The sequence below is a fragment of the Zerene cesonia genome, chromosome 15 (assembly GCF_012273895.1).
Source record: "Zerene cesonia ecotype Mississippi chromosome 15, Zerene_cesonia_1.1, whole genome shotgun sequence".
In the NCBI taxonomy this organism is placed as follows: Eukaryota; Metazoa; Arthropoda; class Insecta; order Lepidoptera; family Pieridae; genus Zerene; species Zerene cesonia.
The window spans coordinates 2,543,806-2,567,206 of NC_052116.1; the positions used below are offsets into that span (position 1 = coordinate 2,543,806).

Sequence of the window (23,401 nt, forward strand, 5' to 3'; positions counted from 1 at the left end):
AAAACAACTGTTAACTCATTCCCCACTTTAGGATAAGTGAAAGAGTAACTGTGTGTGTAACACATACACACATATAACACACCAAAAGGTCCTTTTTAGTGTGTGAGGAATTTTTTTTTTCACATTCAATGATAAATAATTTGGCATTAAATAAAAAGTCGCATTCGTATATTAGAACATTGTATTTAGGCTTATTTTGTTTAAAAAAATAACCTTGAATCAATGATTGATTGTTTCATTGACACCATAAATGACAGCTATTTGATTGTCAACAAAAACGTACTTATTTTTTGTTTACGCAGAAACTTATTTACGAAGCGGCGTTATGATTTCGGCAATTTATCAATTTATTTTATCAATTCATTTCAATTAGAGCGATTGGGAATAACTTACGTACAATAAACCAAAATAAAATTCATCCCCGTTGATATCTTTTATATGAAGCGAAATACATAGAGCGACAAAATTAGGAACGTAAGTATAATACGTCTCGTCTATCTATTGTTAAGCTGAAGAGTTTTTTTTATGTTTCAAGTGGGTAATCTCTGGGACTATTGTACCGCTATAAATAATTATTTTATCGTCGGATATGTACATCGCGTGAAAGCTATAGGCTAATGCCTATATACTTAATACCACGGGCGAAGCAAGGGCAGAACAAAAATCAGCTACGTAGTATGAGCAAGTCAAGACGTCAGACGGGAAAACCTGATCCCATTGTGTTCATATAAACGCGAGTTAAAAGGTCGGCATCGTTCCTGCTTACTCGTTCACCTTGCAATGCCGACGCCTCGCACACACGTACAAGCAAGTAAATACACACACACACACACACACACACACATGTAGTTATGATGGGCGCAGGATGCAAGGCGATGGCTTTGATCAAGGTTTGTAGTTCAAAAACCTACAAGACAAGTTTGAGGCAGATGAGTTAACTACGAGCGCAGTAAGAATTAATCAAGACATAGTACCTGCGCAGTTCGTTAATGCTTCAATCGATTATTTCAATATTTGGATTGTTGCTGTTTTAATTTTTTTATAGTTTTGGTAGAAATTATAAACTTATTTCATCGATGTACAATAATAACAAAGCATCAATCCCAAGAGTACAGTTCCACTACAGAAACATATTAAATACGTTTTTTGTCGTAGTATAAGTCTGTATACCAATCGTCTTCTTGTTGCAAGACGACTGGTATTCACCACCACCACCCTTATTGAAATTTTCTATCTTTTTATGGAATATACAAAATGAAATTTAGGAATAATAAATTAAAAGCTTATATTTCTGATTCTGTTTTCAATGTCAACAGATTCTTTGCGTCCGTAAATGATATTATGCACTTTTATTAAATTCAGTTAAAGTTTACGCCAACCTTTGCTCTCAACTATTTATAGATCAACACTACTATGACAAGTAGAATAATTATATAAAATGGAAAACCTAAAAATAAATATAAGTTTACCAGAAACATGATCTTCTTTCGAAATATAAATTTACAAAAGCTGCACCTCCATAACAAATATATGATGTATTTTATTTTGTAAAATAGACGATGTTCGTGGAACGCGACAAAAACACCTGTCGCGATCAGATAGCATCTGCCGTAACTCGATCTTATATTATTGCGTTCGTATTATATTATACATAATATATATAACTCGTTGGTTATTGCGATATAGAAAGTATCGAAATAAAACCAAATGAAAAAAAGGAGTAAAAATATCAAGTGCAAATAATATAGCACGCTATTATATCGACTCGTAATTATTATTTTAAGGATACAGTCCAATTTTTTTTTTGTTACTTTGTTTAACCGACAGTATCATAAACCCGTTGAAGTATAATGATATTGTATGATTTAAGAGTTACAGGAGATGCCGTGGCAATAAGTTTTAGGTTGTTTTTCTTATGACAAGACACCGACAAGTCTCTAGACACAGTGTATTAATAGTTAAAACCATTCGCGTTTAACCCTGTTAAAAGGGCTATTTACGAGTATTTGTATAAATTACAAAATTAATACAAAGTGCATGAAGTATTATTTATCTTTACAAAGCAATAGATGCATACATTTTATTTTCTCTTCTGTAGTTAACGTTAATTATACTATCTTGAACATTCAAGGCAAGATCAGTAGGTTCATCCTCCCCGATCGTATCTTTTCAATAAAGGTTATCAATCGACTTTCATGTCACAGTTATTCCGTAAAAGAGAGTCGGAAGATTTGAATCTTGTGTGCCGTGATAGATTTCACTCTGTGTTTACAAGTGTCACGCGATCACATTATTCTTAAAGAAAATTATGTTAGGAATAAGCGATTTAGTGCATTTCTTTATCAAAATTATACTTTATTGTATATAGCACAAATATTTGTGATATATTTAAATAGATAATTTGGTAACCGTCATCATCAGTCCATATTTATTCCCACTGCAGGGACACAGGCCTCTTATGAAGGCTGGCGTGGTGCATTGTGTGCGGGTCGGCAGATGTCACATGTCATCGAACTTTTGATTCTTCAAGATGCCGGTTCCCTCGCTATGTTTTCCTGCACCATTTCGAGGTGAATCGTAATGTGAATAATATGAATTGAAATATTATTTTTTTTCTTGCACAGATAAAATCTAAATCCTCGACAAAACTTAAGTCAGAGGTCTGAACCACTGAACCACAATCGCAAATATTTATATTTGCTCGTTCTTGCTATTTGGTACTACAAACATTATATTATGTTTGAAAATTTTTATTCGGAGTAAAGAGATTTCAAAGATTTTAACTACGGAAAGAATTGCCCTGTCGTGATTAGGATGTCTTGTATTATCTTATCTGTGATAGACTTTCTTCTTCAAAGGATATTGAACTTTCTAAAATGCATTTGATCCATCAACATCGTCGTGCTCAAAATATTTACAATTTTTACAACTATCTACTTAGTTTATAATTTATTATATCAATTATTATTTAAATAACATGTAATTGAGTGAACATATTATAACACTTATAACTATGTCGAAAACCGAGAGTGGCGTAAAACTAAAGAATACTGAGAAAATCACATCAGAAATCTGCACTGGCTAACTTTATTCTTAGTTAGTTGGCATAAAATAAATTTTATCTTTAACTACTTTATAAAATTGTGCTGTGCTTTCAGATATTGCAATAACGGCAGTCGAAGTCTATACTTAGTACAACGCAATTTATAATTGAGGTAATATTTAAAATGTAATCACGATTGAAAGTCTTACGAGCATATTATTGTACCATGTCTCCTACAAATTAAAAATCATTTTAAATTCATATTTGTGTATAGAATATAGTTTAAATGAACTTTATTACAATTATATTTATATTCAAATAATATTGAAAAACCGATGTAAAAGCGTAGCATCTTCGTAATTATTTAAACAATTCGATCGTCATTTGTCTTACAACACACGACATCTCTCCAACTATTCAAACAACGCAGTAAACACACGTTACAAATTATATAATAACGATTGTTTACACAAGTATTAACCAATACCATCTATTATAGTGAAAGGCCGGAAAAATTGAAATGCTTAAGCAATCGTGAAAGGCGATCATATTAATGATCCACGATCGGTTGAGATTAGCAACACTTTCCATTAATACTGTTTGTTTTATGGGTTGTATTCGGGTTGTTATTAGATTTATTGTATTGTAAGCTTGAATGTTACATTTGCCTTTGTGTGTAAGAGGATAAATTATACGAAATAATGCTAAAAAAAGGGGAAAAGCTACAAACCTGTAAGTAATATAAATTGTTTTTTTAGTTGCATTTTTTTTATTCAATTACTAATTTATATAAAATATAAATGATAAATTCAGTACCTGCATGCAATGGTCCTGGAAATATAAGATGACATTTATTTATTGTTAGCAGCTATTTCATACTAACTGATATTTATTACAAATGTTCACGTCGCAATGAAGCGATTATGGTATAATTTTATGTCTGGAGATAGAAAGTCAGAGAGAGGCTTGTCTTTAATGCAGCGAAAAATTTCATTCCCATGAGAATATTTCAATATGCAGGCGAAGCCGCGGGCGGATAGCTAGTATGTTGATAAGTACGCATCACATCACCTTGCACATCGTACAAATGAATCATTCAAGCATTAAGCACGCAGATCTGATTACTTGATTAATAACTTGTTTATTTCGAATGCAATTCGTTGTCTGAATTTTCCTATATAAAAAAGCTACAAAATATATGTATTTTATACAACAGCTTCAACTTAAAAATTTCAAATGTATAATTAACGTTTGATTTATCTATCCAACCCAAAGTAATCATGCACACATATAGACTGGGTATCCGTGCATTCCATACACACATACGTAAGTGCGTATGGGAACAAATGTTTAGTATTCCAATGATAAACCGAACGCAAGTCGCAGCCATACAAGCTTTCGTGCTACGATGCGTTTTTGTTGGCACTGATTACTGGATGGCCTGATTTACTGGTTGCTAGCTATATCACAACGATATGCAGTCACGTTTGCGGAAAAACACACGTTTTCAGCATACACTGGCAACATATGTAACACGAAGCACTGATGCTTGAACAATATCCGCATGATCATCGCATGCGCAGTTAACGCGCCGCCGGTTCTGTTTAACTAGTTTTTTTTTTCAGAATTTGTACTTTTGCACTTTTGAATTTTATAGAAGTTATAGTTGTTAGTGATTAATGCAGTCATGCCCTCAATATAATATGAAAACATCCGCAAAGCGTGCTTATTCTATCTACATTAGCGGTCCGCCCAGGCTTCGCCAGTAGCACTCAGGGATCAGATACATATCCAAGGGTTACGGTAGAATTTTTGAAACAGGTCCAGAATATTAGAAGGTCGTTGAAACTTGCGATTTACGTTCAGGCACAGATAACTAAAATTTAACTGTGTCTCTCACTTTTATTACTTACACTGTGCAACTCATTTAAATTTCAATGTTAAAAAGACATATTCGAGAATAGAACATAGGGAAACAGGCGCCAATTTTTTGCTTCCATACAATTTTGAAGTGATTTTAGATGGCAGTCTACTGTCTGTAGTAGAGAAGTGAATAAGTTCGACTAAGTACGTAAGTGACATGCTACGGACGCTCTCTGTAGAATATCACGAATCTCCACTTGAGCTGTCAGTAGAAAGAATAGGAATGGCTACGTTTATCTTAAAGCACCCACAAATGCAGTTTATTTAGTCTATGATGGGTCAGGACATACGCATTACACAGATAACGTTTGCTTTTTAGATACAAAACCTTATCTTGAACGCAATCGTTAAAAGCGTTTTAAAAAACCTTTCAGACCATCTTTTTAATATTTTCTCACGCTCAAAATCGTATGAAGTAATTAACATTTTATTTCAGGTGAAAACATTTACAGATGAAGAGTACAATGAGGAAAATAATTACTATATGATAAGATTATACCAAATTAAACAGAATTACCTATAAAAGTTGGGAGAAATTAAAGTATCGGTATTACTAAAATGTAAAAAAAATTAATGAAATTCATTCAAGAATAGAAAGTAGCACTTTGACCGCTTTTAGATAATTTCTGGGGTAGCTATGCTACTAACAAGTCAAATATACCGTATTGGAATTAATTTTTGATTTAATAATGTTTATTGAATTACCGGATGACGTCATCAATATTTGTGTAAATTAATAATAGCATTGTTGTTCAAGTAATTTGTATTCTTAATCAGAATATTGTTATTATAATTTTATAGGTCATGGGATTTTTATTTAGGTATCTAATAAGTGAATTACCTTGTTCTCTTATATTATAGAGCAGAAGCATTAGGTCTACATGTAATGTTTCACTAATAATTAATTCGTTTTTGCGAACAATTCGTCAGCCTCTTATGGCCTGCCTGACCGAGACATTTTTTGTTAGTCACAACTCTCAAGAGGGAATCGTCCCTCTTGGTTCTTGGGTCTCGCGTTACGCACTTTACCATGTTATGGAATAAAGAATTAAATTTAACGCCCATCTTAATTTCCAAATTAAAGACAACTAGCCGAAATCGCTATAATTATAATCGATTTGACAGATCCTTTACAACGACACAAACTTACAATAAACAGTTACCAATAACAATAAATTATAATTTATTTTCCAAAAAAAATATTGCGACATATAGAAGCCTTGCTCACACTAGGATTCCGTGTCGTGGGAAAAAGTCTCTTCCAGGTATAGGTACAAATTAACTAACTTTACCTCTTTTGATTATTAGAGTGGATTTGTTAGCGAAACAGATTTGTTTTAAAATATATCATCTTCTTCAAACAACAAAATAAAATGATAATTAAAAACCATCCTTAAAAAATATAAAGAATTTATTCAGGAATCTAATGTTCGTGTCACGTTTCAATTTGTTTGAAGCTTTGTGGATAGATACAATATTTAGGGATCAAACATCCGGCTATCAGGTAAAATAAACGCATTTCCTGTTTAAATTTCGAACCTGTTGTTTTTTACTACTATTCTCTCCCATAATGTTGCCTGAATCAATTTTCAATACTTTTTTAAAGAAAGCTGGCTGACGAGAATATTAAAAACTAGAAAGCGATGCGGATCTTAAATAAGTTAATGAACTAGGATATTGCAAACTCTTTAATTATTTTTATTCTAGGCAAATTAGCAACGATTAAACAAAGACGAATGTAAGATCGTTTCCATAGTTTCACGGTAGAAACCGCATTTGCATTAACAAATTTGCGATTGTATAACCGTAGGTATACGCAAAGTCGACAGAGCGTGTTCACAGAATTTCTCAGACATTTCGTCACTTTCACGATCAATTTCTCTCATGACTTTCCACACCCAATGTCGTTGGAACATCCCACAATGTTTCAACGTACATGTCAATGCTACTCCGATTCTAACTGATAATAAAATGGCTTGTTTATAACTTTAGAGTATTTCTCTTTTAATATATTGATAAGATACTAAAAAATAATGGCAGTGCATTATATGTATCTAATTCCGAAAATAATATTTTACCCGGAAAGTCACATTTTATACCATATTTAAATACATTTATGTAGAACCAAAGCGAAGAATAAATCTTATTCATAGTTATGTTAAAAACACGGTTATTTTCGAGTCAAGTGGATGGCGGTGCAAGATAACTGCTAAGCAATTAACTGACTACCTGCTCCTCTGAGCATCCGTCGAAACATAAAAAAATCACGGACGAAAGGTATTAGATATAATACGATACACAATGGACGGCAAAGAATCATCACAATAACTTATTTTACAAAGCTATTATACACTTACATTTTAACCAGTTTTTGTTACTAAGGTTTGCTAATATTTCCATTACAAATAATTACGAACCAATGATTTTTCTACCCATTAGTAAATTATTATGATTAGTGACGAAGCATCATTCAATGATGTGATTAATTATTCTATTTAACTAATTTAACCTTAATGGCTTAAGAATAATTTGGTTTCTTAGAACTTCGCTAAGCTTTTAGGAATTTTTGGAATTGGATAAAGTTTTAGTGATTAGGTTATGTGTTCAGGTTAAAAGAATTAATTCGCAATTCCCCTATACTATGGATATGGAACAGATGAATTGTACTGTTTTACTTAACTATTTTCCTAACAAACCGAGATACATACTTCTCCAACTGATCTGTTGTCTGTACCATTTAATATTCGGTTGTCTTTACATAATTGATGGGGAAATATTTCCCTAGTCTACTGAATCATTGTTTTCCATCGGTGATATTACAGACTTGCCATAAAACACAGAAGGATGTGTTTTTTACGTAGGCAAAGGATCGGATACGTTCCTATGACTATTTCGTTTAAGTCGCACGTAAGGAAAATTCGAAATAATTCATATTTAACCATCCAAGATTAATGTAAGTTACCTATGTTTCTGTAAACTATAATATCACAATCAAATCCTCATTGTCCGTACTTTTACATTCATCTGAGTTCTCAAGTACGCTCTTTCATATCTAGGGGCAACCCCAATACTTATAACAAATTATCTATCAATAATTTTCATTTCTAGGTACAAATAGGTACAGGAGACGGTAAAGTACAGTTACCAACACATTTGTTCGTGGTTCGTGCTATTAAATACGTGCATATTTATGCATAACGTGTCTGTTGACTGTTCTAACGGTGCTCAGGCCAGGACTCGAACATGTTATAATGATGTCCACTGACCTATCACGAAAGATCGAAAGTATGTCATTAAGGAAAGGGCAAAATGTTTCTTTCGAAAATTGCCTCATGATGCATCTTATAATTATGTATATTTAGATTATTTTTGAAATAACAAATTTTCCTGTTTTTTGTGACGAAGAATTATTTTTATAGCTAGTTGGAGGAATAAATTTATTTGAAGCATATTAAAGTTATTAATTAAATGTCAACTTTTATAAGCTTATTAAATAAACTTTATAAGTTTTGTAGATTTGTGGATACCCTCGTTACGCAATAAAATAATATTTTTAATGATATTAGTATTTTTCCCTTACTTTCAAATTATTTACCTGTATGTTACTGCGCTTGACTTCAATATACAGCCAGTTATCTGTTGAAAACGCTATTGCCATTAACGCAGCAGCTACGATAGCTGTAATGGTCGCTATAGACAAAGTTACCGCTGAGCAAGGCATTTTTAAACCTTGTTTGAGACAAATTAAGATAAAAATGGAAATACGTTAACACAATCACAACACTAGTTTTGGTTTGTTCACCTATACAGCATTTTTGTGAACACTTTTACGGAACAGGGAACACGACAGCACTCTCACAATATAATAAAAACTCATATGAATGCGGTCATCGCCTGCAGCGTACCGAGTTCGCGCGCGAGACTTCTTCGCCTACTTCGTTCTGTCTTGCCTTGCCGCTCTCTTGCGGATGTAAACTTTCGAAATTATACTAGCGCCACCAATTGACAAGAATGTGAATCATAAAAACCAGTTTTGTGATGACAGTTTAAAATATTATCTACCATTAGTAGTTATTTAGTACTTAATAGCATTAAAAAACATGGCAATAATGGGATATTATTAGTGCAGATTTTACTTTTTATTCACTTTTTTAAATATTTCATATGAAAGCCATTTATTGACACTTTTTAACTAACATAAGCATGGTTTTAATAAATTATAGACTTGGCTGTTTTGTTGAAATTGAATGACAATGACATATGATAGTTAATGACATATTTCGAGCTTTGACACTAACCAATAATATTCCGCAATTTTTGTGTATTTTGTGTTTACCTTTGTGAATATATATTGTTAACATTTTTAAAGCAAATAGAATAAATCCCATACTAAAACGTAATTTAAAATTCAAATATGACAGACACACAGGAACACACGTATGGAAAATACGATCAAGTTCTTTCTTCAATCCTGGAAGAAGAAAAATCAATACTCGGTTTCCTCTCCTCTATATTTGGATTTCTTGCCAGAAGGTATAATATCTGTATACCAATGCTTACTGATTAAAATTCCTATTAATAGTTTCACTTAACATTTGCACTTTATGTTCTTTTCATCTTAAAAAATATCTGTTTCTTTCAGAACTGACTTTTATTATGTTCCAAAAGGCCCCTATGAAAACATGGGTTTTCCTCCAGGCGTTGCCGAAGAACTAGTCATAAAAGTGTTACGGAAATGTGACCCAAAAACTTGGTATACAAATGAGGAATTGGAACAAAGTGACATGCACAATGAAATCATGTGTTCAACAGTAGCACGAGAAGTAGAAATCGTTGATGAGAATGAAACAAATGAAAGTGTGGATGCACCACAAAGTTCTTCTGAAGATCAAGCTCAGAGAAGCACAGCGAGTGCAGAGAATAAAGAAAAATCTTTATTTCCTGAAGATTATCAACCACCTGTAATACCTGCACAGAATAGTGAATCCTATAATGGAGCAGTGAGAGACACATACACATGGTCTCAAACCATAATGGATTTAGGTAACATTTAAATTTGTTGTATTTACATGAAACTTAATGTTTAATAAATAAAATTAAAAGAGAAACTAAAGAGCCACTTCACTTACATGCTATTATAAAAACTAACCTGCATATTGTTGTAATCATATTTATAGTTTTGTAAACTTTTAATTCTGTAAGCACACGGAATTCTTCTTTAATAAAATTGGTTTTTAATTTTCTAGATGTTATTGTTAACCTTCCATCAACTGTGAAGTCTTCAAAAGATTTAAAAGTGACAATTAATTCAAGTGATCTTACAATTGTGAGCCGACCAAATGATATAATAATCAAAGACGCATTCCCATACAAAATTAAAGCTATAGATAGTTTTTGGAGTATCAGTGAAGGAAGACTTTTGTTACATTTAGGTAAGATTTTATTGTCTAAAATTAATCATTTTTCAAGAATAAAGTAGCAACAGATAAACCCACACCTAGTTGTATAACTAGGGGTATTTCATCCCTTTCATAAAAGTATTAGTCAAGCTAAATCACATTTATTTCTTAATTGTTGTATCATACAATAGTTTTATAGTGGGATTCGAGCACACTTCGGCACGAATTGGGCCAGCTCACACCGGGGAATAGCACACCCCCACAGAAAACCGGCATGAAATTATAGCTTAATATTGTGATTCGTATGGTGAGTGGGGGAGCTGGAGGCCCATATCCTTTTCCTTCCCAGTCTTCCCTTTATTCCTCCCATAAATCCTTTCCTAATCCCTTCCCAATTAAAGTCGGCAATCCATTTGTTGAGGCGAAAGGTCTGCTATTGACCTTACGCCTCTCGAAATGTTCATCGGCAGCGATAACCATCAGGCGACCCACCAGCTCTATTGCCGACTATGACATAAAAAAAGGATGTTAAAAATAAACCCAAAAAATTTAATGCAATCCTTCAACTCATGATATAATTTTATAACATACTTGATGGAGATTGTTTACTTTAGAATTTACATTGTATTTATTTCTAAGTTTTCAAGATGCAAGGACCACAGGAATTTTATTTTTAAATTGGTAGCAGAAATTTACTTGTCAATAAACTATTATTATTATTTTTAGAAAAAGTTCAAGAACGTTGGTGGGACAGGCTGCTCGAGAGTGAGGAACCAATAAATTTAGATAAAATTGATTGTTCAAGGCCACTAAATGAATTACCAGAAGACCACATTGAAAAGGTAACATATTCAAGAAGATGGTAAGAAATTGCATAGTGTACCATTGATATCACTGATTATAAGTTCAAATATATTTAATTGTAGGTCAGAGAATTACAATGGAATCAAGAACAGAAAATGAAAGGTCTGCCAACAAGTGATGAAATACGTAATATACAGATGTTGAAGAAGGCCTGGAACTCTCCAGGGTCACCTTTCATAGGACAAGAATTTGATCCTAGTGTACTTTCAAATAATATTTAATTTTTGTTAAAATTATGTTTTAGTTTTAATTTTGTTATACTTAATATATCAGTTATACAGAATGGTGTATGATTAAAACCCTGATAATACTATTTTACCAATGGCCTGTTGTGATTCAATTAGTTTATGTGCTTCTTTTAAATTTTCTGCATTAATAGGTGATATAACACGGGATAAAGTACATTTTAATTGTCCATTCTCTAACATCTTTGACACTTTCTCCAATATTTCTGTGTGTCTATATTTATCTTCTGTATTATATGCTATTCTGGTGTTCATCATTTCAGAAACTAATGTTACACTTTTGGCTTTTAATGGTTTTATATCAACTAATCCACTACTATCAACAACTAGGCAGATTCTACCTTGAGGTTTGATTACTTTCATAAGTGTGTTCCAGTATGGATAAGGATCATAGTTAACAAGTATAAAATCAACACCATTTATGTAACCATTTTCTTTCAATTGTTGTTCTAAGTCATTTTTGTGATTGAGAACAACATGTACACCATGTTTCTTAGAAAATTCTTCAGTTTCTGGTCTTGATGCCGTGCCAATAACGTTTAAGCCTAAATTATTAGCCAATTGACTAGCGACTGATCCGACACCTCCAGCACTATTAATAATCAAAATAGACTTTCCTTTATCTTTGTCTGTAAGGAATAAACGGTCAAATAAAGATTCATAGGCAGTCACAGAAGTAAGAGGCATAGCGGCAGCTTGTTCAAATGAAAGGTTTTTAGGTTTTAATGCTACATGCAATTCGTTTAAAACGACAAATTGAGCATTTGTTCCATTCTTCCTCAAATCGCCTGTAAAAAAAACTTGATCACCCAATTTAAATCTGGTTACTTCTTCACCTTTTTCCGCTATAATACCAGCTCCATCAAACCCTAAGATCCGCAACTCAGTTTCCACATTTGGCTTAGGAGCTCTCACTTTCGTGTCGATGGGATTTATTGCACTTGCTTTTACTTCAATTAGAACTTCTCTATTTTTAGGAGCTGGTACACTTACTTCCATATCAATGAGACTATTCATATCCGTAATGGGTAAATATTTATAGAGACCAACTACTTTCATGGTTTTTGGTATATTTACTGCCATGGTGAAAGACAAAACTAATGAAATACAAATAAATCGAAACATCAAAAATAACCTAAAATCTAAATCCTCTTGTCGTTCTATTCACTTTTTTATACTGAACTACAGTTTACATATTTTTTATCATGCGCCTTATCGGTATCCGATAATTTATGTAAAGAAAAATGGTGTCGTAAAAATAGAAATAAAATCCGAGAGAGAGCTTGCTTGCTTACTTTAATTAATAATAATCAGATAAATTCTTGTCGTATTTTCACGAATAAATAAAGCACAGAACATATATTCAAAAATTGGCCTATTATTTTAATCTGATCGCGTTTGATTGTGTGTTGTGTTCGATAAAAAAATGATTTGATTTAATTTTTTTTTTTATTGAAATTGAATGATTGACCATTAATAGGCTCTTTAGGTTATTGGGGGCAATTGATGTTTGTTGGAGCAACACTGTCGATTGTGAAGAGGTGCAATAATATGAAATTCCCGAACGAAATTCAAAAATATTAATGACAGCAGCAGCTCTATGTCTGTCTGTCTCAATGTCTGTAGGCAAGTACCAATATTGTATAAAAACTACAATATTAAATATATTTTATACAGAAATGTTATATTCTGTACCATCATGTACCAGAATCTATACATATAATAAATCTGTAGAAAAGTCATTGTGTACATTGAAAAAATTGAAAAAAAAATAGAGTGTGAAAAGAAAACTAACAGAACCCATTTCCATCATTTTTGAAATTTTTGTCTGTTTGTTTGTGCGCACATCACGTAAAATCCACGAATTAAATGCAGACAATGTTTATGTTAATATACAAAAATTAAACGTAACTTGAGGTATATCTTAGTTTTTGTTTCATCGAAATCGGTTTACTCTACCACAAGATATGATTAATTTGATATTCCTACGGGATACGGACTTACGCGGGTGAAACCGCGGGGCGCAGCTAGTTATTACTATGATAACTGACATAAAGCAGCCATAACAAATTTTATATTTATAATACTTAGACACCAATAAGTTTTATAGAGTAACAGCAATCCTAAAAGAAAAAAATAAAAGACTTATTAACATGACCAATACATTTATTATATGGATATGATTTTTGCCTTTTCACAGAATTAGTTACATCAATATCATTATCATTATCATTGGTATATACTTAGAATAGAACCATAATCAAAGCAGATCATTTATCACAGAAAAAGTACGCATTTGATTCACACTGCAAATTATCACTTACGGATGCACACAAAACGCCTAAATAAAATTTTAATACCTACATCATAACGTAAATTATATCTGTATTATGCATGTGATTGAATAAAAATGCTAAACATTAGAAGAGATAAAAAGCATATAAAATTAAAAGAATCTCAGCAACCGCAATATTTAAATAATATATAAACGTAATATTACTATAATATTTATCCCGTTATTCAACATCTATTACAGTTTAATACTATTTTTGTTGCAAGACTTCATTAAACGATACATATTAACTTTAATCTAATTATCAAATCATTTCGACAAACAGTATCTTTTAAATGATGCAGTATAAACATCAATTATCAATTACAATAAGGATATGGTCATCCGTTTATTTTGTAGGTCAATGATTTATAATCTAATACCATTTTGATACCTAATAGCTCTCAACATTATTTACAGGTACCGGTACCGCGCATAAATAATAAATCTCACACAATATAATGTAAATGTTACCAGTGGTGAAAAGAATCATTCTCATTTGTTTGCGGTTAAAATTAAGTTCGTTCTCCTTTAAATCTCAGCCCGCAAAATCCTCAAGATTAGATAATTATTATTATCACAATTAGCGTTTTTCCCATATTCCGTACCCAAATTCACATATTTACCGGAAACAATTACGCTATATTGTATGTGATAAACATAATTTATCGTTATTATACCTATTCCAATTTTAATACATGGATTATGACTAGAACACATGATTGCAGTGTATGATATGGTCTACCAATAGCACATATCTAGTATGTACCTCTCATTAAATATAGTTTATATTATTTCAAAAATTTACCAAAATACTAGTTACTTCCATATAAAATGCATTGACGAGCCATACTATTATATTATGGTCAAAACTAATTCCGTCAGTAAAAATTGACTTTTAACGGCAATGTATTATATATAACAATTAGAAACTTTGAGCTAATCAAAGTTTTGCGATTGAGTGCGTGCATAAATGTAATATAATAAACGATAGTATTATCATATCGTCTGTGACACCGATATTGTAAACAGTTTTTAAAGAATTGTTGTTAAAATATATTTGATCACTTTTACAATAGGTACACTTTGCTTTGCAATGAACAATTTGGCTTAAAACAAGATACTGCTGTTATCATAGGTTGTTTATCTTAATTAGCATCAATAAGACGATAAGTGAATTCAGTAAAATTCGTAACAATGTTAAATTTTTAAAGTTAGATCGGATTTTGGCAGTTTCTATCTAAATGCATATTCCTAAAATATCGTAATTTATTATAACATGACAACGTACATATTATTTTTTTGTGACACATAACACCATGTACCTCTTGTTAACGATATCTCTCTTAAAACTTTCTTCATATTTTGTCAATGATATTAAAGTAGATGCCTACCGCGCTTTTAAATTATCTATAAAATGTAACGATCATTCGGACCATTAGTTGTGTTCAACTCGAGTAAAAATTACGGCGAAGCTCTACTGATATTGCTTTGTACTCTGAGTGCATCAAAAATTTGTTAAATTAACGTTTTTTTAAATTTTCACTTTCTTACATTCTACAGGTCACGAATTCTTTGGTAATACTTTAAAAATTTGTTCAATAGCATACTTAAAATTCATAAAAATTACATTCTATCGTAACGATTTAATATGTATCGATCATTTATTAATTTATTAATAAAACTATTTTGTTTATTTTAACATTCCGATAATTGCTGATGTGTCTAAAATTCGTTTCTCCTGATTTAACGATTTTTCATTTGTTCAATCTGAATGTTCTTGATAAAATTAAGAAACTAGCCGTTTCATTATCCTCCTATCTATGCATCAATAATAAATGAAGTGTATGGAATCCATTAATTTCTTAATGATTTCATTAATTAATGATTTTCTAAAAATTATCGTAATACTATATTTTAGGTAATCCAACGACGATAAAATTTTAACCGGTTTTATCTAGGACCTAGGTAACCTAAAGAATTGCAGTTTAGAAAGCTTCGTATACTTATACAGCAAACGTGAAACAGCAAACAGCAAACTCGGCACAAAATAACAACTATAACAACGTAAAGTCTAAATAAATCACACATTATTCTTGCACAATACAATTTGTTTACAACTTTTGTACAGAATAGACTAACCAAACAGCACATATAATCCGATAAATCCATTGTGAATAGACCGTGTAAAAAGTATTTACTGTACAGCGTATTCACAGAAATCGTGAGCGCCGGTACATTCCACACTGGGTCGGTGTGTGGAGTCCCAAATACCGGGGCCACACCTCTGACACATACCAACTAATGTGCAGGGGATTCGCACTAACTGACGAAACTGGTACAGCAGCCCGCGAGCCTTGCGGAGGATAAGACGACCGTCCATGTACATTGCTGTAGAAGAAATATTTATTTTATTAACGTATTTAAAATAGGTTTTCTACTAAAATTTTTAGGGTTTCGAAGTATCAGATTTTGGAATTTTCTAGCGGAACTTGTAAAATTTTACAAAAGTTTGTAAATTTTTGGTGTAATTGTTGACGACCTTTAATTTAATTTAAAGATTAATTGGTATTTGATGTGTTCATTTCATAGTGTTAAGCAATTCATAAAGTATAAAATATTGCGCACTGGAGCAATTATCTTGGTCTCCCTTATAGCATACTCGTGTTTCTGGTCGACCTTAAAAAATTTAATGAAATTTGACTCACCCAGAGAACTAAAATGTAGCAACATTTCATCGGTGTTGAGGTCCTGTGCGATGACGTCATCAGCGTATACAGCAATGATAGCAAGGCACAGGAACAAGTGGAAGTAATCGGTCTGATAGTTCGCCCAGCAAGCCTCCCACATTCGCAGTGCTACTGCTTCGGTAAACTCACGTTTGAAACACCTGTAACAATAAATTCGCACACTTGAATATAAAACGTCGCATATATTCCACTCTAGCTAAATCCCCGACTCTTTTATACACATAGCTAGCTTTTTCTAAATTCTGAGTAGATTAATCAAAATACTTTGGTTAGTTTTAAAGATCTAAGCATATATACATACATAGGGACAGATGTGGAAAGGGACTTTGCTTTATACTATATAGTGATTACCATGAGGTCAATAAACAAAATGTATTTTGATTTTAAACGGCGCGTTTTGTGAAAGAGGAATTAACTACCCACTTACAATAGTATCCATCGATGACAGAACAGTAATTCCATAGCGTCAATATGTTTCTCTAAGTGCTTGTAAAAGTGTGGCAACATGATCCTTATCAGCTCTCGCAGGTAGCTCTGAAATTTACATGTCTTGGTATATGTATCACTTGGTTGTCAAACTTTCTCTACCCACTGTGACAAGATAGCGATAGCATTGTGGAGAATCGTTAAATAGCTAAATACATTCAGAACTGTTACATTACTAATATACTTATTTTAAGAATACGTTGTTTCTAGTTTGTCTTTTTTTTTTAGAAACAACCTATTTACAATTTTAAATTAATCGCAATCTAGTGTTTTGTAAAATATGGATAAGAATAATTTGTTAAATCGACTTTAAAAATAGGAACTTTGGATCCATTCCCCAATTAAAATCTTTAAACAAGTCCAACGTAATCAACTCCAAATATAATTACGTCCCTATTGAATCTTATTATTACAATTACCAGGTTATTATCCATATCGTTATCAGTTGGCGTGCAAACGAATATTGCCCGCTGCATCAGACCCACGAAACACCAGAACGCTTCTGCTTCACACTTTATTTCACACAAAACTGGTGCTAAGAGATCACTCATTCCTTGGGTGTACCTGAAATTAATAAGAAGTTCCTTTTAAGACCGAATGAGTAATGACTATAGAAAAGAGTCTGATCTGAGATAGGACATGAGAAGATATGCGAATTCTAAACCTGTATCGTATTTCAGGATCAAAATAACTTTTGAATATCTTATGTCGAAAAGATTACTATAAATGGCAAATATGACATGGATATGTTATATACAACTCACCCTAAAACAGGATTATAAATAGCATAGTTCAACAATATATTCTTCATTATTTCAATGTTATAGTTATTTTCACCAGCGAAAAATGGATTTCCCCTATCAGTCCTCACGACGTCCTTCTCGATGACACTTTGCACACTTTTCCAGAACCTCGCGTGTTGTTCTGGTGTCATCTTTTCCAATCGCCTTTTGGTTATTTCATCGTACTCCCTTGTCCGTAGTTGCAGGATAATCTCTCTTTCGTCATATGTAGAATTGTATGGGTAACAATGTAAAAGAAAAGGCCAGACTTCGCGCCTCAGCTCTTTGTCAAGTCCACCGAAAAAGACGCATTTTCTTAAGAATAAATCGTCTTCAATAACACCCTTGCTGTTCATTATCTTGCCGTAAAATAATTCAGGTGTAATTTTAGGAACTTTTCCTTCCTCTGGATGCTGCTCAGATTTTTGTACTTCTGGGCGACATACCATGAAGTGACGATATGGTAAGTTAGGTTCTTCAGAACCTACAATAAAAAAAATATCACGTTTATTATGAACATAAATACAATAAAAGTAAACTCGGAATCGATAAAATATTTGAGCAATTGTCTTCATGAGAATCAAACTAGGCTGTGTCAAGAGTTCAAGGTAAGAATCGTTGGACTGTTCCACTTTCCAGTACTTATTCACAAAACGATAAGAAATACATAGTTATGTATACATAGTTGTCCATATTGATAACATGTATTTTGAAACTCCACCGCGATAGTAAACACTATATAAGTTGTATTTTATATTGTTTTCTACTTCTTAAGACCCACGATCCTTGCCCTATTTCACTCAAATCATGTCATTGTTTAAATAAAAAACAAGGCAGAAAATTTTAACAGAGCAATACCTGGAGTAAGTTTAATATTATGCAGAAGAGAATGCCACCTATGTAATACTTGTGCCAAATGATCCAACCCTCCATGATGAAAATGTAGTATTTTATACTGAGACTCCCTTGAAGCTACTACCAATTGTCCACAAGTGCAGTTATCATCGTTAAAGAATAGCCGAAGAGAGCGCATTTGGCTCAAATCCACTGAAAACCTAGAAGTAATTAAATAATAAGCAGCTATAAATGCGTTTCCTTATATTCATCATGGAAGTACCGACCTCGCGACCCGTATATAAAAATCGATTATGTAATAATATTTATGCAGATGGCACCATTCTCTACTTACGATACAAATTCTCAAGACTTCAGTTACTTGTACTTATTATTCTGTTCTTCAGTACCTATTTCATTGAATCGAGTCATTAATTCCCAAAACTTTATCCATGGATCTTTAGGTTTTGATATTAACAAAACCTAAACATCCATGGATAAAGTTATTATTAGGATCCGTTAATCTTACACAACAAAACAGTTTGAAAGAAAAATCTACTAAACTGCATTTAACATTACAGAGAAGGGAAGTACCACGGCAGACCGACTTTGGAGAATTTGAAGTTGAAATGTATCTTCCTCATTATTTATTCATATTATGAACTATGAACTTAAAATGTAGGTAAATTATTATGCATAGTGAATATTAATAGCCCAGAGAATAGTATACAGATAACGTTCGTAATGCAGTTTAACATTTGTGGTATTATTTATAATTATACTTATATATAAATTAATGTATGTATATACTTTACATCACTTGTGATTATAACGTAATAATATCATATATGTTTTATTAATTCTAATGAAAAATCTTCATAATCCTATTCATTGTTATTGTAATCTTAAACTGTAAGTACTGTACTGTAAACTTAATTATATCTTAGGGATGTTACTTTGAATTATTTTCAACTTAATGGAGCAAGATACAATTTACACACAATAATATAATACAACAGAAAAATTTTAACTCAGATTAAAAAACCCACTTCAACAAAAGGTTTCATGAGGAACGACCTGTAAGATTTCGATTTTAGAACCTTTTAAAATGAAATTCAAGTTTGAACAATTTGGAAGGAAAACTTTTAAAGCTAACATATCAGTCTCTGATACATACCTATACGTAATTACGCCGTTTTAATATGTTTTTGGCATGTTTATTTGTTTCTTTAAAGCTATAATAGGTACATCGTATTACACGTATCATCAAGCCTGCGATTTCAATAACGCAATCATAACATTCCTTGCTGGAACATTGCCCGGGTAAATGTGCCTCAAATATTTATGTTTTATTATTATTATGCGACATTTCGCATTTAGCTTCTTATTACATTATAATAAAAAAATATCCTACAACTAACTGTTGCTCAAAGTAACATATTACTCCCGTTGATTATGGTTTTATCATATTGTTATGTCATGTATTTTTTGTCATAGGGGGCAACTGAGTTGGTGGTACGCTTAATGGCAAGCAACCAGCACCGTCCATGAACATTCACAGAATTTGTGCCTCTGCGAATACGTTTATAGGGTAAGGGAAAAAGAAGGTTAGTAAGTAGAAGTCTGGATGGGATCCCCACCCACCGTACGAAACACAGTAGCATACTACTATTTCACGCCGGTTTTCTGTGGTGTGTACTTCCCCGATGCGAGATGGCCCAATTCGTGCCGATGCGTGCACGTCTCCCACATTAAAAATTCTACATATGTGTGGATAGTGTTAATAATATACACCGTTTATTACGCCAGAAGGGCGGAATGAATAATTTTGCTATATATATATAATAAGGTAATTTTACTATAATAATAATTATCATAATTTTATTGGTCTTGCCTTTGCCTGGATTAGAATAATAACTATTAAAATAAACATTACTTAAAAAAGGCACACGTATGGATGCGAAGCGAGCAGTTGCAATTAAATAACTTTTTTTACAAAAATCTAATAAACCACAAAAAATCTAGTAGACCACATGGGAGGAACCAGCTTTTTCTAATTCAATTTTAGGTTTGCTGGCAGCTGTGTACTCTCTACTCTATTTCTATATTATTCTTGTAAAATATTCACTTTATTTCTTTCAGAAAGCTGACACGTTTTTCATATAACGAAAAATTTTATTATGAATACAAAAAAGCTTCACATCTTATAGAACATTAGTCTCTACCTTTACAATGGGATGTCTGCTAACTTTGAATTATTTGCAACTTTTGAGCTAGATACAATTGTTTTATCTGCTTGAATAAATATTGTTCCCGATACGCGTAAAATAAGAATATGATGATACCATAACAATATTGCTCTGGTGTGACTTATAGCCCATCACACCGACGCAAATATGTATGTAGCTAACATAGTTTAAAAAAAGCAATTTATCCATTTGCACCATACATTTTTGTTAAGTCAATCATTGTAATTTTATGAAAAAGGCTAATCGACATGAAATCACCATACCGTACTTTTCTAACGGTTCCAAATGACCGCCATACCACAGAATAATAAATACAAGCCCTACCACTGGTGTCTTTTTCTTTTTTTTAGTCACGATCGGCAATGGAGCTGGTGGGACGCCTGATGGTAAGCGCTACCACCGCCCATGAACATTTGGAGAGGCATAAGTTCCATTGCAGACCTTTCGCCTCTACAAATGGACTGCCGACTTTAACGTTACGAAAAGGGTATGGGCCTCCGGCTCCGGCTCTTCTGTGGGGGTGTGGTACTTTCCCGGTGCGAGCTGGCCCAATTCGTGCCGAAGCGTGCTCGACTACCACATACAAATTTTTAAATGATTTGTACCAGAACCTATTGCATATTATAGATTTTTTGAGAGTATTTGATAAAATATATCTCTTATAACATTAGCCATACTTTTACTAGGGGGAACAAGTCCACGATGATTAGCTAAATACAGATACGAGCCGCAAGCTAATAATAAAATGCAATATTATACGTCAGTATTAATATCTGTAGGGTCTCTTGTTACCTACCATTCCAATCGCACTGCACAATAGAATAACGACAATATACTTACGTACATATATTTCAGATTGTGAGTTATTACGAGATATTTATGTAATGTTGTGTCAATATTTTTTTTGTTTGAATTTATTTATGTACATAATATACACAAAGATTACGACGATAATTGATACGAAAATTGATCCTTCAAAAAGGACTTGACTACTTACTACGACATAGAAAAAAAATATGAGAAGAACGCAAACTGTAATTTTAATTTATATACTATAAATTAAAATTACAGTTTACATATTATAGAACAATATAATATTCTTAACTATTTTTTTATCGTCAGTCAATTTAATGAAATAGGTAGCTGCTATTAATTATTACATGAGTACGAACCGTAATCTTATGTAACAATCTATTAAGATAATACCAATTACCGAGTACCTTACCTTCGACATTTCAATGGCGCTCGCCGCTGCGGAGCCGGCGAACTTTGAGCGCTATCAGGAAATACGAGATTATGTTTCAGTGCAAGAAACTCAGGAGTACTCATCCAATTAGGGTTGCCCTCGTCGCATGAACTCATCGACAGTGACCTAACGAAGCCTCCACACAACGAGTCAGGGGTCAAGTCGACGTTCTCGATATTTGGATTGGCTATAGTTATATTCACAGAAGTCATAGAATGAGAACGTACGTGTTTGTCGCACTCAAATATCTGATCCTTCGACTCATCTTTCTGCAAGCTGAACACGTCATCCTTTATAGAATCTGCCGATTTAATCGTCGGCTTCGAACTAGACGTCATTTCTTCTTGGGTCGTGTCATTTTGAGTGTACCTCGTATCACTTGATCTTATGCTTTGTTTGTCTGAATTGGAATTGAGACTTGTCGTTTCAGAAGAATCGGAAAATGCGTTATCGTTATACTTCCTGACCTTCCCATTTCTAGGTTTTTGATCAGGAATATCTTTGGGATGCGACGCTCTGTTGATATAGATTTCCTCGCTAGGACTTGTTTCAACAGCTGACGGACATTTGCGCAGCGTTGAATTTGGGATCCAATTAAGGAATAACGTGGGTCGCTTGGCATTGTTATGTTGATCAGTGAATATTTTTGTAGTGACTGTTAAGTAGCCCGGATGGTGCACTATGTCCAACTCGTGTCTCGCAATGGTCGGTGGATGTACGCACACATTGTTCTTGCAAAACAATATTTCGTTGTCCACATATTCGGGTAATTCCTCGTTGTCGTCGAACTCCAAGCCAAGGAAATAACTCGAGGCTCGCTTGATGAGCTCGGGTAGCGGCATTGTGGTTCACATTTCACAGTTATATTCAGAACGAATTGCGGATTAGTGTTATCACACGCGACGATTTCATCAGTGCTCGGTGTGTACTACGCGCATGTAAACACCCACGTAGTTATGTTGATAACGTTGTATTGATCGCGTTTCTCGGCCCGCTACCGCTGACTATCATTCGCGTTAACGTCATAGCACTGAGTACCTATTATTTACTAAAAATGAATATATGCGATCGATGTTTCTATTGTTAAATTATAACCGAATGTAGATTTGAAGAATTTCGTATTTTTTTAATATTCTAAAGGACAAGTAATATTCAAGTCATCCAAGTACTCATAGGGAGAAATGGGTACTTAATTGAACAACGGAAAAGGAGTGAGATTCAAGGACATTTAATTTTTGGTAGTGTACG

General features: G+C 32.9%; 4 protein-coding genes across 5 annotated transcripts in view; 1 reads left to right on the top strand and 3 right to left on the bottom strand.

Annotated features, from left to right (window-relative positions):
• LOC119832281 overlaps positions 1-8,933 on the bottom strand; it is a 34,855-nt gene extending 25,922 nt beyond the window's left edge. The window contains exon 1 of one of the 2 annotated variants that reach the window (XM_038355941.1): positions 8,562-8,933. In XM_038355941.1, coding sequence (XP_038211869.1) covers positions 8,562-8,687 — 126 coding nt within the window. In that variant the 5' untranslated portion in view covers positions 8,688-8,933. The remainder of the gene's footprint in view (positions 1-8,561) is intronic. The other variant, XM_038355940.1, reaches the window with a different exon arrangement.
• A 305-nt stretch (positions 8,934-9,238) lies between these two features.
• LOC119832627 (nudC domain-containing protein 3) lies at positions 9,239-11,512 on the top strand. Its single transcript, XM_038356315.1, has 5 exons — positions 9,239-9,499; positions 9,609-10,009; positions 10,213-10,398; positions 11,092-11,207; positions 11,292-11,512. The coding sequence occupies exons 1-5, from the start codon at positions 9,381-9,383 to the stop codon at positions 11,448-11,450; spliced, it is 981 nt and encodes a 326-aa protein (XP_038212243.1). The 5' UTR covers positions 9,239-9,380; the 3' UTR covers positions 11,451-11,512.
• Positions 11,501-12,648, bottom strand: LOC119832625 (zinc-type alcohol dehydrogenase-like protein SERP1785). The gene has a single exon (XM_038356313.1). It carries the CDS (start codon positions 12,597-12,599, stop codon positions 11,523-11,525), a length of 1,077 nt encoding a protein of 358 aa, XP_038212241.1. The 5' UTR covers positions 12,600-12,648; the 3' UTR covers positions 11,501-11,522.
• A 978-nt stretch (positions 12,649-13,626) lies between these two features.
• On the bottom strand, positions 13,627-23,167 carry LOC119832589 (TBC1 domain family member 16). The gene is made up of 7 exons (XM_038356265.1): positions 22,133-23,167; positions 18,683-18,879; positions 17,807-18,308; positions 17,462-17,606; positions 16,984-17,090; positions 16,515-16,696; positions 13,627-16,197 (listed from the first exon to the last, which is right to left on the bottom strand). The coding sequence occupies exons 1-7, from the start codon at positions 22,993-22,995 to the stop codon at positions 16,004-16,006; spliced, it is 2,190 nt and encodes a 729-aa protein (XP_038212193.1). The 5' UTR covers positions 22,996-23,167; the 3' UTR covers positions 13,627-16,003.
• Between the last annotated feature and the right edge of the window lie 234 nt (positions 23,168-23,401).

Excerpts from the sequence above, each read along its gene's own strand:
- LOC119832627 (XM_038356315.1), top strand. The coding sequence starts at position 9,381 with ATGACAGACACACAGGAACACACGTATGGAAAATACGATCAAGTTCTT. Across the intron at positions 9,500-9,608 it reads TTTGGATTTCTTGCCAGAAG|AACTGACTTTTATTATGTTC; the intron begins GTATAATATCTG and ends TGTTTCTTTCAG. Across the intron at positions 10,010-10,212 it reads TCAAACCATAATGGATTTAG|ATGTTATTGTTAACCTTCCA; the intron begins GTAACATTTAAA and ends TTAATTTTCTAG.
- LOC119832625 (XM_038356313.1), bottom strand. The coding sequence starts at position 12,599 with ATGTTTCGATTTATTTGTATTTCATTAGTTTTGTCTTTCACCATGGCA.
- LOC119832589 (XM_038356265.1), bottom strand. The coding sequence starts at position 22,995 with ATGCCGCTACCCGAGCTCATCAAGCGAGCCTCGAGTTATTTCCTTGGC. Across the intron at positions 18,880-22,132 it reads GCGCCATTGAAATGTCGAAG|GTTTTCAGTGGATTTGAGCC; the intron begins GTAAGGTACTCG and ends AATTACTTCTAG. Across the intron at positions 18,309-18,682 it reads TAATATTAAACTTACTCCAG|GTTCTGAAGAACCTAACTTA; the intron begins GTATTGCTCTGT and ends TTTTTATTGTAG.